This window comes from Hypanus sabinus, chromosome 6, assembly GCF_030144855.1.
Source record: "Hypanus sabinus isolate sHypSab1 chromosome 6, sHypSab1.hap1, whole genome shotgun sequence".
Taxonomy (NCBI): Eukaryota; Metazoa; Chordata; class Chondrichthyes; order Myliobatiformes; family Dasyatidae; genus Hypanus; species Hypanus sabinus.
This window is the reverse complement of record NC_082711.1, coordinates 20,240,255-20,259,294: the sequence shown is the minus strand read 5'-3', so window position 1 is coordinate 20,259,294 and position 19,040 is coordinate 20,240,255. Positions and strand designations below refer to the sequence as shown.

The window sequence follows — 19,040 nt, the reverse complement described above, 5'->3', positions numbered from 1 at the left end:
AAATAACTCTTGATGTGAACTTTGAATTGCCATAAGGATTTTATAGTCTTATTTCCAAGTACATTGCTTTTAAAATACTGAAGACTGTCATTTTTGTTTCTATGAAGAATGCAAGTCTAAGTTCTCATTTAATTGTCATTTAACCATACAAATGAATGCATTGGTCATGATCTTTAAAGAATCACTTGACTCTGGCATGGTCCTGGATGACTGCAAGATTGCAAATATAACTCCACTCTTTAAGAAGGGAAGAAGGCAAAAGAAAGGAAATTATAGGCCAGTTAGTCTAACCTCAGTGGTTGGGAAGGTGTTGGAGTTTATTATTAAAGATGAAGTTTCAGGGTACTTGGAGACTAATGATAAAGTAAGTCAAAGTCCGCTTTGTTTCTGTAAAGGGAAATCTTGCCTGACAAATAACAAGCAAGATAGATAAAGGAAAATCAGTTGATGCTGTGTACTTGGATTTTCAGAAGGCCTTTAATGAGGTGCCACACGTGAGGCTGATTTACAAGCTATGAGCCCTTGGTATTATTAGAAAGTTTCTAGCATGGATAAAGCAGTGGCTGACTAGCAGGAGGCAAAGAGTGGGAATAAAGGGAGCCTTTTCTGTATGGCTGCCAGTGATTCTCTTTATGTTATTTGTCAGTGATTTGGATAATGGAATTGTTGGCTTTATTGACGTTGGCAGATGATATGAAGATAGATGGAGAGGCAGGTAATTTTGAGGAAGTAGAGAGGGTACACAAGCACTTAGATTAGGAGAATGGGCAAAGAAATGGCAGATGGAATACAGTGTCAGGAAGTGTATGGTCGTGCACTTTGGTAGAAGAAATGAAAGGGTTGACTATTTTCTAAATGGAGAGAAAATACAAAAATACTAAGGTGCAAAGGGACCTGGGAGTCCTTGTGCAAGATTTCCTAAAGGTTAATTTGCAGGCTGAGTCTGTGGTGAAGAAAGCAAAAGCGATGTTAGCATTCATTTTAAGAGAACTGGAATATAAAAGCAAGGATGTAATGCTGAAATTTTATAAAGCGCTGGTGAGGCTTCACTTGGAGCAATGTGAGCAGGTTTGGGCCCCTTCTCTTAGAAAGGATGTGGCGAAACAGGAGAGAGTTCAAGGGAGATCCATGAAAATGATTCCCAGATTGAATGATTTCTCATATGAAGTGTGTTTGACGGCTCTGGGCCTGTATTCACTAAAAGTCAGAAGAATGAGGGGTGACCTCATTGAAACCTGTTGAATGGTGAAAAGCCTTGATAGAGTGGATGTGGAGAGGATGGTATCTATCCACATAGAGTCTAAGACCAGAGGAAACAGCCACAGAATAGAGGGATGTTTAGAACTGAGATGAAGTTTTTTTTTAGCCAGAGTGTGGTGAATTTGTAGAATTCTTTGCTCAGGCTGCTGTGGAGGCCAAGTCTTTGTGTATATTTAAAACAGAAATGGAAAGATTCTTGATTGGTCAGGGCATGAAGGGATATGGGAAAAGGCAGGAGATTGGGGCTGAGAGGAAAATTGGATCAGCTGTGATAAAATGTTGGAGCAGACTTGATGAGCCAGATGGCCTAATTCTGTTCCTATATCTTATGGTCTTGTTCAGCAACCCGCTTGTGGAGTAGACTGGCAGTACTTGGTGTCATTTGAACCACCAAACTGTACATTTGTTTGGTAACGTTGCCTATGAAGTTGGTGCATATCTTTAATGACTAGATAGTAGTTATTCTCTCTAGGACAAAAGGTCTTCGCTCCTGAACCTTTTCATGCCTAGATGCTGAATAATTGTAAGTTGGATGACTAATTTTCAGTGGGCTGTTCCAGCATTACTGTATGCAAGATGTTTAAAGTTTTGTAGGTAACTGGTACACTTAATATTTTTGTGTTACTGAATTTCTGAGAATGCATAAAGTTAAAGATTATGTATAGGCACTTGCTCTTCATTAACGTTGCTTGCTGAGGTGGTATATTTAAAACTACATTCCAGATAAGTTGTGTTTAATTTTGGATTTCACAAAATAATCTTTTAAAATCATCCTTAATTTTTAACTTAATGTCTCTTCTATTCATTTCAGAGCAACTAACTATTGTAGGGTTGCTTCTGTATTGATCCTGTCACAACTTGGAGACATAATGAGGTTGTGAAAAATATTATTTGATAATAGTTTTCTCTTTCCCATGCTGTTACCTAAGTAATAATGTGTTTTTTTTTTCCCCAGATGATGCCCAGAAGCAACAATATGAAGAATGGCTCCAAGAAACTCAACAACTCCTGCAAATGCAGCAGAAATTTCTTGAGGAGCAGATTGGAGCTCACCGGAAATCCAAGAAGGCACTCTCAGCTAAACAACGCACAGCTAAAAAGGCTGGACGGGAATTTCCAGAGGAAGATGCAGAACAGCTTAAACACGTAACTGAACAGCAAAGTATGGTGCAAAAGCAATTGGAACAGGTGACTTTTCCCATTTGCAAATTTACGCTTTTACCCTGGGGTGATTGAAATTAATTATTTTGTAGGGTTTTTTCTCCTGATGAGTTAAGATGCATGGAAGCATGACATTCTAGTTATTTTGAAAATGTCTTAAAAAGGATGAAGTCTGAAACCAGACTTTGAAGTGGGATGGGGCAGAGCTAAAAAGGGAGGGGTGTTTGGCAATATTGATAAAATAAATTATCACTGCTCTGAGAAGGGATGATATGTTAGAAAGACAGAAAAGGAACATTTTCACTGGTAGATATTATAGACATTTGAACTGTCCCAGGGAACTAAAAGAGCCAATTTAATCAGATTTCTGATGAGAACAAACAGCTGACGAATTAATCCTGTCTTTTAGATTCGAAAACAGCAAAAGGAACATTCAGAGCTGATGGAGGAGTATCGTTTAAAGCAGCGGCAGCAACAACACTGTTCAATGATGCCGTCCTCCATGATACCTGCTGGATCAGCCCAGCTTCCCTCAGTTCAAGGTGGGACTCCATCTTCAGTGACTCAACAGAATTTTTCGATGATGCCACAGCAGCAGCCCAGACAACAAATGCAGCCGCCAGTTCCTCCACAGCCTGCGGGTAACAGAGTGACTGCTGCTTCTCAGTGGCAGAGTTGCAATCCAAATGCAGCTGCCCCTCCCCCTATTCCCATGGGTGCCCCTAGGATGCAGCACTCTGCACCACCTCAGTTGCCAGTGCCCAGCACCCCATCTACTCAGGGGCCGACAGTCACAGCCAATCAGCAGTCCAGTGTGCCGCCACGAGTTGAATTTGATGACAACAACCCATTCAGTGAAAGTTTCCAGGAGAGGGAGCGGAGGGAGCGTTTACGAGAGCAGCAGGAAAGGCAGCGGATCCAGCTCATGAAGGAAGTTGAGCGTCACCGTGCTATGCAGAAGCGAATGGAAATGGAGCAGCAGCAAGGGATCTCGGATGTGAATGCGCCAGCCCTGTCACAAATGCCATATTTTAATTCTGAATTGCCTTGTGATTTCATGCAATCTCAAAGACCCCCACAGCAGATGGGACTAATTCCTCCACAGCAACAGAATCTACTTCCACAGTTTATGAATTCACCTACTCCAACATCTTATATGCAGTGCAGTGACAATAGGCCCATGGGAACAGCAGGATTTGAGACTGAAGGCCATGCAATTCCTGGTGGATGCCCACCTATCCATCCTGTGAACCAGTTGCCGTCTGGTCCTGGTTTTCCACAGAACCCACCACGCCCTCAGTTTGCACCAACTATGCCTGTTGGATCTCAAGGAAAAGCTGATGGAGGCCACTTTGGTCCAGAAAGTGGGATGCAATTACCAGGCAGTTACCCAGGCCCTGGTCAATCACTCATTCAACTTTATTCCAATATTATACCAGAGGAAAAGGGAAAGAAAAGAAGAACCAGAAAGAAGAAGAAGGATGATGAGGATGACTGTGCTAGGACACCATCTACTCCTCATTCTGATATTACTGCACCAACTACACCCGTTGTTGCTGATGCTGCTAACGCAGCTGTCAATCTACCTGGTGATTTTGTATGTAATCAAGGAGAGAATGAGAATGGAGACTTAAATCAGTTAGCTAATAATTCAAGTGACAACCAATCTCCATCTGAACTTGAACGTCAGCTTTCTTCCAATGTTACTGTACCACAGAGAGTAGTAGTACAGCAGCCCTGTCTCCCCTCTGAAACAGAACATAGTCCATCAAATGAAGCTTCCAGGCCAAACTCAGTGAAGGTGGAACACACAGAGTCTGCTGAGTGCCATGAGCGTGCACAACACAAGATGGAAACACAGAGCCCAGTGAAGTTGGAGGAGAAGATGAACATGCAGCAGCCTGTCGTTTCATCACACGGACCTGCTGCTGGGGCCAACCTACCAGCATCAAAGCAGGAATCAGGGAATGAGCTACTGAAACATCTTCTGAAAAACAAAAATACTCCACTGGCTGCTCCCCAGAGATCTGAAGAAAAATCTGAGGACGAACCTAGTATGGAAAGCAGATTGGTGAAGAAGCAGAGCCCATTTGAGGGGCAGGTATGTTTGATTGTGGCATCAGACTTTGTACGAATGGTGGTTCTTTATGTTCTGACTTGTTTAAATAATCTTTGAATAAAATATTACAGTTCTATACTTACAGCCCAAGCCTAATCCTAATATGTCTAGAATACTGAAGATACTGCTCCATCTGGCCTTTTAAGATATTCTGTACTTATCTCTGCTACCCTTCTGCATGTAATTACAGGTCTGTGAGTCTAATGTCAGTAATAGACAGGTTCGGGGGGGGGGGGGGGGAACATGTATATAAGATTAATGTACACTTGGAAAGGTGAAGATCAGTCAGAAGTAGTCATTGTGTCTTTGTTAAGAGGAAATGACCACTGACCCATTACCACTTTTATTGAAATTTGCTAACAATTTCTGGATGAGCCAGAGCAATAATGCATTTGTAAGGTCTTGGACAAATTGGCAACTGGCTTCACAGAGGCAGAGGGTGACAGTGCATGTTTGTTTCCGTAATTGAAAGGCTGTAACTGGTAGAGTAACATAGGAATCGATGCAGGCCCCCCCTTAATGTTTCAAAATATATTAATAATGTGCATATGATCATAGGAGGTATAGAGGATACATATTGGTATTGTTGATATTAAGGAAGGTAATCCTAGACTGTGGAATGATATTGATTAGATGGTAAAATGAGCAAGGTAAGGCAACATGAAATTTAAGCCTGATCAGGACTAGTTGCTGTATTTTAGGAGGATATAGACAATGAACATGTCATATTGAGGAATAAAGGGTATTCAGCTCTGAGGCTTCATGAAGATGGCAACACAGCTGGAGATGGTAAAGATACCTGCCTTCGTCTGCCAGCAAATAGAATATAGAATCAGTGAGGTTATAGTTCAGTTTTATAAAGTAGTGCTTAGGCCACAGCTAGAATCTTGTGCGCATTTCTGGTCAACACACTGTGGAAAGGGCACCATTGCACTGGAGTGCATATAAAAGAGGTTCACCAGGATATTTCCTGGGATAGAAAGTTTCTGTTACTGGAAAGGACTGGATATGCCAGATTGAGGCTGATGAACTTTAAAAATTATGAAGGGCATAAATGGAGTAAAAAGGAACCATTCCCCATAGCAAAGGGAATAGCAAAAGCATAGGTTTAACATGAGCGCTGGTAGAAGAACTTTTACCACCTGCAGGGTGGTACTGCCTACGGCCATGGTAGAGCTGGTACAGGGAGAATCTAGGCAAGGGTTTGCATTGCTTAGGCAGAAAAAGATGAGACTAGACCTAGAGTTACAGAGCACAGAATCAAGCCTTTCAGTCCAACTGACTGAGCTGGCCCCATTTGACCCATAGCCCTCTTTTCTTACCCAAGTACCTGTCCAAACATTTAAATGTTGTAATTTTATTCTCCGCTATCTCTTCCTCTGGCAACTTATTCCTTGTACCTAACACCCTTGTGTGGGGGAGAAAAACAATTGTGCGTAAATGTGAATAACATGGGTATTTTTATATTTATTTATTTGTTTTCTCTCAGCACGGTAACTGGCCTTTTTGGCCCACACAAGTCCATGCCACCTAATTACATCCATGTGACCAATTCACTACTAACTCGTCTGTACGTCTTTGGAATATGGGGGGAAAGCAGGAAAGCCCAGAGGTCATGTGGTCACGGGTAGAGCGTACAGTACGAACTCCTTACAGACAACTGCAGGAATCTTGCCTGCATCACTGGCACTGTAATGGCATTGTGCTAAGCGCTATGGTACCATGCCACCCACCATTTAGCTTGGCATGGTGGGCCCAAGAGCCTGTTGACTGTGCTGTATGATTCGAATTTTACTAAATTCTAAATTCAGATTTCTCAGACTGAACTGAATTATGGTATTTAGGGACTAGATCTTGTCTTTATTTAACCTTAATGAAATGGCTAAAATGTATGCATATTTAAAACAAAAGCATTCAGTTTATTTTTAATGGCTTTGTATGCAGGTGCAAAGCCACTAAGTATTAGCTGAACCTTTACTAGTGAACATAGGGAAGATTTTGAAATAATCAGGTTGATAATACAGTTTATTTCTGCCTGGTCCTGTCCTCCTGCGTTCCTGTATAACTGGTTGGCGATATCTGCCTGTGACTTCAAAAGAAAAGATTTCTCATTAGAGCAACATATCGTTGATAAATAATAACTTATACATCTACCTGATGTCAAAAGTATATTCATTTCTCAATGTTTCTTTTTCCTGTTCATGATATTTGTTTTATTTTAGTCTTCCACAAAGTAAATTCCTGGAAATGTTTTACAAAGATTTATATCATGTTCATACATTTTTAATAGGGATGAGAAAAGTTAGAGATAGCTCAGTGACCAAACCCTTTCAAAGACTGTAATTGATTATAAGTGATCTCAACCAATTCGTTCTGGACATCTGTTCAGACTGCTTGTATACATGACGTTAAACAGCTCCTTCAAAGAGCTGATATTGATCTGGTTGGTGTGTGTGTGTGTGTGTCTGTCTGTCTGTGTGTGTCTCTCTCTATGAATTACACGTTTCATACCAGGACCATTACTTGTTAGCTTCTAGCATCACTAGTTTAAGTTTTAAATGAGTGAATTGCATTACAGTATGTGTGACCAAGTTTTAAGCTAAAGAAGTTATCAGTGACCCAGAATTTCTGATTACTTTTTACATATGAAAAGAATTTACATGGAAGAGAATCAACAGAGGTGAAGAAAAATGTTTGGCTTGGGTTAAAATAGAATTGACCAACTTCCTACATAGCATGAGACCAAAGAAAATAAAGTTCGGGAATAAAGGACAGACAGACAGACATACTTTATTAATCCTGAGGGAAATTGGGTTTCGTTACAGTCGCACCAACCAAGAATAGTGTAGAAATATAGCAATATAAAACCACAAATAATTAAATAATAATAGGTAAATTGTGCCAAGTGGAAATAAGTCCAGGACCAGCCTATTGGCTCAGGGTGTCTGAGGGAGGAGTTGTGAAGTTTGATGGCCACAGGCAGGAATGACTTCCTATGACACTCAGGGTTGCATCTCAGTGGAATGAGTCTCTGGCTAAATGTACTCCTGTGCCTAACCAATACATTATGGAGTGGATGGAAGACATTGTCCAAGATGGCATGCAACTTGGACAGCATCCTCTTTCCTAACACCACCGTCAGAGAGTCCAGTTCCACCCCCACATCACTGGCTTTACGAATGAGTTTGTTGATTCTGCTGTTGAAAATGTTGTTTGTGCGCAGTTGGTTTAGGATTTAGATAATATAAAAAATGATGTTTCATTTTAACGTCTTTCAAAAGCATCATAGTTAGCTTCTGATTTGTGTTGGAATGTAGACTCCTCTCAGTGGATATAACTTCGATGGAAAGATGATACAGCTGCAAAGGAAGGATTCAGAGGACGAAAAGAAGCGTTCGAAAAACAAACGGTCGCAGAAAACAGCTGAGAAAACTGTGTCGCGCTATAAAAAACGAAGAAAGGATGAGGAAGACAGGCATGCAATCTATCCTAATACTGATGTTCTAATGAACCAGTTAAAACAGGTATGCATTTCCTGCTGCTTATTCCAAGTTGCCTTAAAACTGTTCATGCTAGTAGTTAGACGAGAAAAACACTTCAAAAGCAGTTGTCTCCGCCAGTATGGTGAAAGGCTCTGAACATTTGTGCAGATTTATTTCTTTTCCAATACAAAATTACATAGAAAAATTTTATTCCTTAGTGGATTTTGGACAGTGCTATAGACATTTTTGCTGGTAAGAACATAAGAAACAGAAGCAGGGATCAACCTTCAGTGCCTGGCATCATTCGATAAAATCATAACTGATCCATCTCAGAATATTTTCCTGCAAAGACACCATATCCCTTTAAATCAGGGGAATATGCAAAAATGTATTGATTTCTGTCATGAATATAAGTAAAGAACTGCACTCTTTGCAACCTTCTAGCCTAGAGAATTCAAAGGTTTCATTATCCTATAGAATAAATTTCTTTTTCTTTCTGACCTGTTTGGTTGACCTTTTTTAAAAATATCATGTCCTCTGGTTCTAAACACCTCAGCCCTGGTTCTAAGCACTTTTGCCATGCCCTGTTTTAAAAAAGTTGTATTTTTCTTTGTTATTTTGGGAGCAATTACATAATTTATCAACAAAGCAATTTTGAGAAAAACCCAAATCATAAAAGTAAGATTGTTTAATAAAATGTCTGAAGGTCATCAAGTAATGTTTACATTTTACACATACAGGATGCTGGTGGAACACAGCAGGTCAGGCAGCATCTATAGGGAGAAACGCTGTTGACGTTTCAGGCCGAGATCCTTCGTCAGGACGCTGACAAAGGGTCTCGGCCTGAAATGTTGACAGCGTTTCTCCATATAAATGCTGCCTGACCTGCTGCACTCCACCAGCATTTTGTGTGTGTTGCTTGAATTTCCAGCATCTGCAGATTTCTTCCTGTTTATGTTTACATTTTGTTTTCTTTTCTATCAGCAACTGACTCTTCTCCCATTGCTGGAGCCAACAATCAGTGTGAATTTTGCTTACTTCCCTCCCTATGGTAGTGGACAGTTAAATGGAGATAATCTGCTAACCGGGTCTTTTGGGAGTGCTGCTCTTGACAGCGTCCCAGATTATTACTCTCAGTTAATATACAAGGTATGTATGTCATGTACTAATTGAAAACGTTGTCACTGTTATAGCTAGAATTGTTAAGAGCTGAAATCAAATTGCATATGAATCTGTTCAGATGATAAAAGATCAAGAGCGTGCGAAGCGTCACGAATGTAGGTAGGAAGTGACTGAGTGGGGATAAAACAGAATCGAGATATGCGGATTTAAATTCAGTGAGGCAGGAGCAAGCAGAGACCGGACAACACAGACAAACAGGTTTACAGATCTCAGGTAGGAGGTAGAAACAGGAGTGGGGTTAAGTGAACTATGAAGTAGGTGGCAGTGGATGGGAGTCCTGATTGAAGGGTCTTGGCCCGAAATGTCAACTGCTTACTCTTTTCGGCAGATGCTGCCTGACCTGCTGAGTTCCTCCAGCATTTTACGTGTGTTGCTTTGGATTTCCAGCATCTGCAGATTTTCTCATGAGGATAAAAAACACAGGTTCAGGTTATTTCCAAAGGAAATCAGTTAGATTTAAAATTACTTTCTTGGCTGTCATTTTTAGATTGCTATGCTTGGAAACATTTTTTAGATTGTGATGTGTGGAAACATTTTTTTAAAAATTACCCAGTTTTTCATCAATAATTTTAACTGTTTTTATCACATAGTAAGCTAGATCATACTTAACCTTTACCCAACTTTTCAGACGGGAACTACTGGCTGTGTACTTTCCATAGGTCGGTGCATTTGTAATATCACTGCTTGTCCTTGCAGCCCAGATGTAACAAGTGCACCAGGGATCAGCAGCTGGCTTCATCACTGGATGCACCACAGTTTGGAGATTGTGTGTCTGACTAACCTAAGTTAAACAGCAGGATGCATTATTTAAGTGGTCTCTCACCCGTACGTTACCCATGGCTGGTATAGCCAGCGTAGCCCCATTCATTTGTCAGCTTAAACCCTGATTTAAAGTTTCATTTTTATTTTTACTTTATATCTTGTTTACTATTAATGTATTTCTATCTACAGTTGTGTTTTAACTGTTTCTAAATGTCTCTAGTCTTTAGAAGTATTTTGAAGGATTGTGTTAACATAGGCTGTCTGAGGTCATCAGTATATTCTTGCATCAGGGCCATGGTTCCCACCTTTTATTTATTTATTGGGATGCAGCACAGAGTTGGGCCACGCAACCCACCAATCCCCCAGTTTCATCCCTCCACAGGTGGAGCTTTCTAACGTTACATCTTTGGGTTTATTTAACCTGGGTTACACTACTGTGCTGCCAGTGCTGCTCACTGGCTCTGAGGTTTCTTGACTTAGCATTTCTTATGATCCTACTTTTCATTGCATTTTACTAGTCTGCTCAAGATGCATCCTGCATTTTTTCCTGTTCATTTCGGTGATATTTCCTTTGGAAATGTGGGTAATGAGATGCTATTTGCATAACACTGATTTAAGACTGCCCAAACTCACTTGTTAAATCCTACCCCTCACAAGCTATTTCTTCAATGTCATTCCTAACAATGTGCATCAATAGAATGACTAGTGGTGAAGCTACTCTTGTCCAGATTCTGCAAAACATTGTTACATTAGCCTTCCAGCCAGCTCTATGGCACAATCTGCAACCTGGAAGCCAGTCACGCTGATGGTGATTTCATTGTTGCTGGTGACAACTTAAAAATGGTTCTACCACATGTCAACTTTGCAACCAGAAGAGAGAATATATTAGACCTGGGTTATACCAACAGTCGTGGGCCCTTCAAGCCTTTACCTCAAAAACTCAGACCACATACCCATAATATGATGGACTTCAACAATCATGAAGTGCTTTCAGCGGCAATAGAGCATTGGCTGATTGACAGGAGCATAGAGTGGGAATAAAAGCAGCCTTTTCTGGTTGGCTGCCGGTGACTAGTGGTGTTCCACTATACTGTGATGGGAATGCTTCTTTTTATGTTATATGTCAATGATTTGGTTGATGGAATTGATGGCTTTGTGGCCAAGTTTGTAGACAATATGAAGGTAAGTAGAGGGGCACATCAATTTGAGGAAATAGAGAGGCTACAGAAGGACTTAGACAGATTAGAAGAATAGGCAAAGAAGTGGTAGCGATGGAAGTGTATGGTCATTCACTTTGGTACAAGAAATAAAAATGTAGACTATTTTCTAAATTAAAAAGTTCAAAAGTACCAGGTACTAAAAGTCTTAAGAGTACTCGTGTAGGATTCTGTAAAGGCTCATTTGCAGGTTGGGTTGCTGGCAAGAAAGGCAAATGTGATGTTAGGATTCATTTCAAGAGGACTAGAATATAAAAGCTAGGGTGTCATTTTGAAGTTTTATAAAGCATTGTTGAAGCCTCATTTGGAGTATTGTGAGCAGTTTTGGGCCCCTTATCTAAGAAAAGATGTGCTGATATTGGAGAGAATGCAAAGGAGGTTTATGTAAATGAATTCAAGATTGAAAGGCTTGTCATATGAGGAGAATGTGATGGCTCTGGACATGTACTCATTGGAGTTCAGAAGAATGCAAGGTGACGTCATTGAAACCTATCGAATGTTGAAAGGCCTCTTGGAAATGCTTCGTACACCATGATGTTGTCCATTGACCAGCTCAGCGTTTAACATGATTGGGATTCAACATCCTCTCTGTAACTGGATCTTGGATTTCTTGATGGAAAGTTGGCAGTAACATCTCAAGCTCCATCATGCTGAACACTGGTACCCCCCAGAGCTGTGTACTTAATCCGCAGCTGACTCATGACTGCACTGCCCAGTTCAGCTCAAACCACATTAAGTTCACTGATGATACTACAGTGGTTATCAGCACTAAGGATAAGGTTAAGGTTAATGATAAGGTTATCTTATCAGCAACAAAGATAAGTTGGCATACAGAGAGGAGGTAAAGAGGCTTTTTACATGGTGCAAGAACAACAACCTGAGTCTCAACGTCAACAAGGCTAAAGAGATTATTGGGAAATTCAGGAAGGCACAGGTCAGCCATTCTCCATTGCGCATCAATGGCTCTGCTGTGAAGAGTGTGAAGAGCACAATGTTCATTGATGTGCACATAACATGATCTAACCTGGACTCATGACATCTCATCATTACTCCAAAAGGTGCAGCAGAGTCTACACTTCTTGAGGAGATTGAGACATGCAAGACTCTTGCCCCCATTCCAACAAGTTTCTACAGGAGCACCATCAAGAGTGTCCTATCTGGCTGCATCATTGTGTGGTACAGAAGCTCCATCCCTGCAGGGACAGTAAAAGTTGCCAAGAAGATCTTTGGAGTCTCCCTTCCTCCTCCCCCCATTTGTGACATTTGCTGGGATTGTTGTTTTTGAAGGGCCCAAAGTATTGTGAAGGGTCCCTCCCACCCATCCCAGAATCTTTTTAACTCACTACTGTCAGGAAAGAGGTGCAAAACATCAGGACTAGGACTTCCAAACTTGATAACAGCCTCTTCCTTCAGGCTCTGCGACTGTTGAATCACCACTGAGATCTTGTTACTAAGACAGCGAGCTGTTTACCTGTGCTGTGCTTTACTACATGCATTTTGATTTATATTTTATTAACTTGTTTATAGTATAATATTTTGATTTACATGCTCTGTGGGTGTACCGTGATCTGGAGGAATGTTTGGCAGATGGCTAGCCAGCTCAACCAGGTCAAGAGAAGCTAATGTTTTAATGTTGCTCACATCAGTGAAAGTCTTGTATGGCACTCATTTCTCTAAGTGCAAAATTCTAGTATCTGGCACATTACTGACTAAATATACAAAGCAACTGGAAGTCAGAGTGATGGTGGCTTCTTCTTTGGTGCATGAAGCCACAGTAAATCAGTTCTAGTTGCTTGAGCTGTCATATTTATTCTTCTTTACTTGTGTAAAATAATTATGTTGTCTCAGGTAAAAGTGACAAAATAGCAGTTTCTCAAAAGGATTTTGTTTTTCATATAAGACAGCAACATTTTTTTTGTTTGATTCAACAGAACAACCTTAGCAATCCTCCCACCCCACCAGCCTCCTTGCCTCCTACACCACCACCTGTGGCTAGACAGAAGATGGTGAATGGTTTTGCTACAACTGAGGAGCTTACTGGAAAACCAGGAGTAATTGGACATCACGATGGTACGGAAATTGAGTTGTGTCCCAGTTTGTTCAGTGAGAGTATTTGACATGTATCGTTAATTGCTGAATTCACAGTTAAAATGGGAGAATCAATCCAATGTGTTAATTTTTTTTCTATGCTTGGTTCATTACCTGTCATTTGCAATTGAAGATGAGTGTTACAGAAAGGAATTCCATATGAATTGGAAGATTTACTCCCTCAGTTGGTGGCAAGACCACATGGCTGCCATTTTATTGTGAAGGCAATGTGACATGCTACTTAAAAAGTTTAATTTCCTTGATACATTAGTGGTAGATTTGCTTATGCTTAGGTGCAGTGGAAACTATCACCACAGGCACAGAGCATTGTATAAGCAGTGTTCACTAAAAATATAAATGGTACATATTGTTCGCAAGAAAAAATAATACAATTAGAGCCAAAAAATTTGCTTTAGTGCACAATGCTCATAGTTCAGCTTAATTTTAGTAATTAGGGTTAGGCTGCTGATTCAGCAATGGAATGGTTGAAACTAGTTCTTGAAACTAATGGCGTTGGACTTCAGGTTTTTGTATTTCTTGCCCAATAGTTGCATTGAGAAGATGGCATGGCCTGGGTGGTGCAGATGTTTGATAATACATAATACCTATTGAGGCAGCATCTCCTGTAGAAACTACCAGTGGTGGAGAGGAATATGCCTGTGTTATATTGGGCTGAGAACAGTACATCAGTCTGTGCAAGCTTTTACATTCCTGTGCATACTATACCTTGATGCCATCAGCTAGTATACTTTCAACAGTACTTCTGTAGAGGTTTCGTTGAGTGGTGAGAAACTGAATCTCTTTAAGCAACTAAGGAAGTAAAGACAGTGGTACACCTTCCTTGCAATTGCAGCAATGTGCTGAGCCCAGGACAAATCATTTGATATGTTAATTCCCAGGAATTAAAAGCTGCTGACAAGTAATCTGGGTTGTACACTTGTTCTGATGCAGTTTTGGAAAATCACAGTTTCCTGTTTGATGAAGTCAATAAATCCCCAACATATTTTAATTATGCATTCTCTATCTCCCTACGTGTAGAATTGACATTTAAGAAGAATTTTCTCATGCTTGTGAGGGTAATCATGGGGGTCGGGGTATGAAGATGTCATGGTAGAGGGAAGGTTTTGACCCGGGAGAGAACTTTAGAGCAGGAGTTCCCAACTTTTTCATATTATGGAGCCTTACCATTACCTGAGGGGGATCCCCTGCTTAGAGTAACAAAATTTTTTAAGCTTTGATTTGAAAGATCACGATGCACTATGTATCAGAAAAATATATTTGCATTATTAATTTTTTGTACTAAAACAGAAACCATGATATATAGAATGATTTTGAAGGGGAAATTGAAAGTTCGGTTCTTGACTTAAAAAGATGTGTTATTTTGTCATTTCTACCCTCATAATATTTACTTTGGTGATTTGCAACAGGCTTAATTATTGTCCTAGACCTTTAAACTAGGTCATTCAGTAAATGAACGTTCGTATTTTCAGTTACCAAGGGCCTTGGGCCAAAACAGTACCAGCTACCTTTTAGACCTGAGGATGATTTATTAGCAAGAGCTTTGGCCCATGGACCGAAAACAGTAGATGTTCCTGCCTCTCTACCAACTCCACCTCACAACAACCATGAGGAACTAAGGTTTGGTGTTTTGTTTTCTTTTAAATCATGATAGCCCTGGAGTAAATACTCTCAAATATGTATTATTGTGTGAAGAGATAAACCCAAGTTGTTCAGTCTTGTTGCTAAATTGCATGTTGATCTTAAAATGCTTATTCCTACTATTTTGCCATTTCAAAATTATCTTCTGAATAAACATAAAGTAGAAAGTTAGTAATAAATTGAGATTTGGTTATACTTCTTGTTTATATTTAAAAAAACACCAAATCCCTTACAGAGGTCAAGACCATTGTGGTGATGACGATCGTGACTCCCTAGATAGCTTTGTAGCATCATCATCTCCTGAAAGTGTGGTGGGTAAGGAGATCAGCCGGTATCCTGATCTTTCCCTGGTGAAAGAGGAACCACCTGACCCAGCTCCGTCTCCAGTAATTCCCATGCTTCCAAGTTCCACAGGCAAAGGTAAGGGGGCAATCGTTAATGGTATTATTAATTACAAAGCTCTTTGCAGCACTTGAAAGTTTTCTCAACAGTTTTCCCCGTTATCCAAAACATGCAGCATCTTTTGAATAAAGTTTAAAATAATGCAGTAAAAATATTTTGCAGTAAATCGAATCAAAGAACCAGAAAAGTGGTTGATTTGTCTCTGATTTAGCTTGTCACATTGATATCGCATATCTTGGGACAGTCTATGTATCATAAATGCTCAGCTGGAGTTGTTGAGAAAATACATCTGCCCTTGATCTCGAGGAAAGTGTGTATTGGGCAGATGGGCTCTACATTCTTTTTGGCATGCCTGGTCTCAATTGCAGATTAAACTGATTTTCACTGAAGTTATTTGGTGATTAAGTGGAGTAGAAAAAAAATGATGCATTGCACTGGGGAGTACAAATTTCTGATTGTAAAAGAACATCTTAATTGTTGTTTGAACAAACTGATTCATCTATAGGACGTGAGTTAAGTCCACAAGTCTTGTTTTAATTTTCTTTTTTCTGAGGTAGATCTTTGGTAGTAATATTTTGCGAAAATGCATATAGAAATGTCTCCAGAGTATATACATAATCCCAGCAAAGCAAGACCTCTGAAAACCAATTAGATTCTGGCTCTTTAAAGTCTCTTTTTGGTGTATGTAATTTACCCAGTGGTCTCTCTCATATGCAGTGTGTCAGTATCAGTGAGGTATTCTGTCAGCAATTATAAAGGACATGGGTAATCTGAAAATATGAAGCTCATTGAAAGTCTGAAAGGAAGATAGAATCTGTTTGATAATCATCTAGAATAGTAACATGAAATGGCAGCTGGAATGTTGAATTCAGGGTAAACCTAAATAGTTTCAAGTAAAGGAGAGCAAAACAAAATAAGATTGTGCATGGAAAACAAAGATGATTTGAAAACTTCTTTAGAGTGATGCTGTAGTTTGGTTTGTAAAATATTGATTTGAGTAAACCAGGTGATGTTATTAGATTCCTAGTTAAAGTTCATTGATTATGTGCAAAGACAAAGTCAAAAGAAAGTTGTTAGTCTGCAACTGAAGCAGAACCTATTCCAGACTCTACTACCTAGAGTGGACTGTTGTTGCACTACTTAGACCATTAGACTGTAAGATATAGGAGCAGAATTAGGCCATCTGGCCCATTGAGTCTGCTCTGCCATTTCATCATGGCTGATCCAATGTTTCTCTCACAGCCCCAATCTCCTGCCTTCTCACCATATCCCTTCATGCCCTAACCAATCAAGAATCTATCAACCTCTGCCTTCAAATATACATATTGACTTGGTGTCTACAGTTGCCTGTGGCAAAGAATTCCATAGATTCACCACTCTCTGGCTAAAGAAATTCCTCTTCATCTCTATTCTAAAAGGGTGCCTCTCTATTCTGAGGCTGCAACCTTACTGTATTTTGATACAGGGCAATAACGTGGGCAAGAAGCCCTTTTCAGAAGTCATCAGAATAGATGTTTGAATTTGATCTTCATCAAGCTCATTAGATTGAAATAAATTTGAAATTACATCGAGCAATGAATACACTAAATCTGCAGCACATTACAGGCCCTGTGGCCCACAGTGTTGTGCCGGCCATGTAACCTCCAACCTACTCATTCTAAAACCCATGAAATTTGGTGATATCACTAACAGATAGTTAAATTAAAATTAAATATATTAATTTTTCTCTCCACACTGTTTGCACTCTCACTTGCTTTTCTCCTGTCTCTCAAGTGGCCAAGTCATTGGGTATACTTAAAGCAGAGGATTGATAGTTTCTTGATTAGTAAGGGTATCAAAGGTTATGGGGAGAAGACAGGAGAATGGGATTAAAAGGGATAAAAAATCAGCCATGATGGAATGGCAAAGCAGACTTGATGGACTGAAGGGCTACTTCTACTCTGTGTCTTAAGGTCTCATGCTCACACTCACACTCACGTTTACACATGCACCTTCTTTATTACTGAATTCTGAATAAAGTCGTATATAGTGTGAGCAGTAGGATTTTTTTCCCAAGGTTTTTCAAACATTGATGTGTGTTTCTGTTCTGATTTCAGGTTCAGAAGCTAGACGGAGTGAGGTTAAAATGGAACCGACCTTTGGAAATATGGGTTCATCACTGTATTTTAAAAATCAGTTTGCACAGTCCCAAAATGGACCTAAGATGGGCCTTGTGTCCGTAGCACTTACATTAACACCAAATGCAGCTGAGGTGAGACAGTGCTATATAATTGCATTTAGTTAACTTCTTTATTCTCTATTTTGTCTAAATTATGAACTTTTTACCTGCACTGAAAGGCTGTTCCTCAACATCCTGCTTTGACTTTCAGTTCAGCCATGAAAGTTGTTTTCAAAATCTTGAACAGCTTTTGTTTCTGTTTGGCTCTACATTTAGCAACACGTAAGGACAATATATGATTTTTAATTTGTTTCTTCAAAATTAGGACATTGGTGGTGTTGTGGCAGCAGTGGCTGATCTCCTGCATGTTAAAGTTCCCAACAGTTATGAAGTCAGCAGTGGGCCTGAACCATCTCCAATGCCTTTGATAAATCCATACAAGTTTAACCAATCCTTTGAAGGTAGACCATCACTAATAGCTCAAGCTTCTCACCCTGGATTTACTGGTCCTGTTAAGGTTATGAGACCTGTTGGACCTTCAAGTCTCCCATATATGATTCCTCCCCATGGTAAGTCTGTTTAAACTCATGCATACCATTACCATTATGCTAAGGCTACTGTTTTTCTCAACTTGTGCTCAGTGGCTTAAGAACTACTGTATAATCAGGTTTTACAGCACTTAAATATGCATGAATAAGCAGCTTAAGAAATACTTAATAAGATACTTACTGATGTGTATTATGCATGACTTTTATAAAATGAATAAAGAGCAATAAAACCTGCTGTGACCATTTAAAATATATACACAGGTAAGGAGAAATGAAAACAGTTCCAGTAACATGGTACATCAGTATACTCTGCAGTGTCACTTCTCAATTTCACCTAATCATCAGGGATGGTTACTCTTACTAGGAGGGAGGTTCAGCACAGTTCAGAAAGGTCCCCTTCATTACCCTTATATAGATTAAATAACTGATGGTTTTGCAATAATCTGTCAAGTTCTGAGTGTTAGTAAGTGCAGGTGCAATGGTTCTGCTATTTTGTTTTCATGCAGTTGTCTTCCCTGTAGCAGGCACAGTGGCACTCAAAGCAGATAATCGAGCAGTCATGAACAGCTCTACCACCTCTAAACCTCAGTGGTGCCGACATTGTGATGTTGTGGTGCTTGGTAATGGTGTACGGAAGACGCTCACAGACCTTCCATATAATAAGCAGGTATGAGATTTTATGCTACGAGCCGCATTTACTACAGAATTACTGTGCTCACTTTAAGTTTAATGATGAGTCCATTTTAATAGGAATTTGTAAACTTTGATGAAATAATGTTTTTTGATTAGTCAAATTCAAAGATTTTTTTCTATTCGTTCATTAATCATGTGAAATATTAATTGATAAACCACACTTAAGTGATGGCATGCATTATTTTAGGAAATGTGTTGACAGAAATCAGTCAAAAGTTCTCAGCCCTGAATGCACTGGAGAGGTTGCAGAGGTGATGTTCAAAGACTGGAGAATTACTGTAACAAAGAAAAAGCAACTAGATTGGAGCT

The 19,040-nt window shown here is 39.8% G+C and overlaps 1 protein-coding gene across 3 annotated transcripts in view; it reads left to right on the top strand.

Moving 5' to 3' along the window:
- kmt2ca (lysine (K)-specific methyltransferase 2Ca) overlaps positions 1 to 19,040 on the top strand; it is a 479,075-nt gene that overhangs the window by 434,575 nt on the left and 25,460 nt on the right. For all 3 annotated transcript variants that reach the window (XM_059971838.1, XM_059971840.1, XM_059971839.1), the window contains 10 exons: positions 2,216 to 2,448; positions 2,831 to 4,522; positions 7,858 to 8,064; positions 9,007 to 9,171; positions 13,115 to 13,253; positions 14,762 to 14,909; positions 15,166 to 15,350; positions 17,429 to 17,583; positions 17,816 to 18,059; positions 18,545 to 18,705. In XM_059971838.1, the coding sequence (XP_059827821.1) occupies positions 2,216 to 2,448; positions 2,831 to 4,522; positions 7,858 to 8,064; positions 9,007 to 9,171; positions 13,115 to 13,253; positions 14,762 to 14,909; positions 15,166 to 15,350; positions 17,429 to 17,583; positions 17,816 to 18,059; positions 18,545 to 18,705 (3,329 nt within the window). The remainder of the gene's footprint in view (positions 1 to 2,215; positions 2,449 to 2,830; positions 4,523 to 7,857; positions 8,065 to 9,006; positions 9,172 to 13,114; positions 13,254 to 14,761; positions 14,910 to 15,165; positions 15,351 to 17,428; positions 17,584 to 17,815; positions 18,060 to 18,544; positions 18,706 to 19,040) is intronic.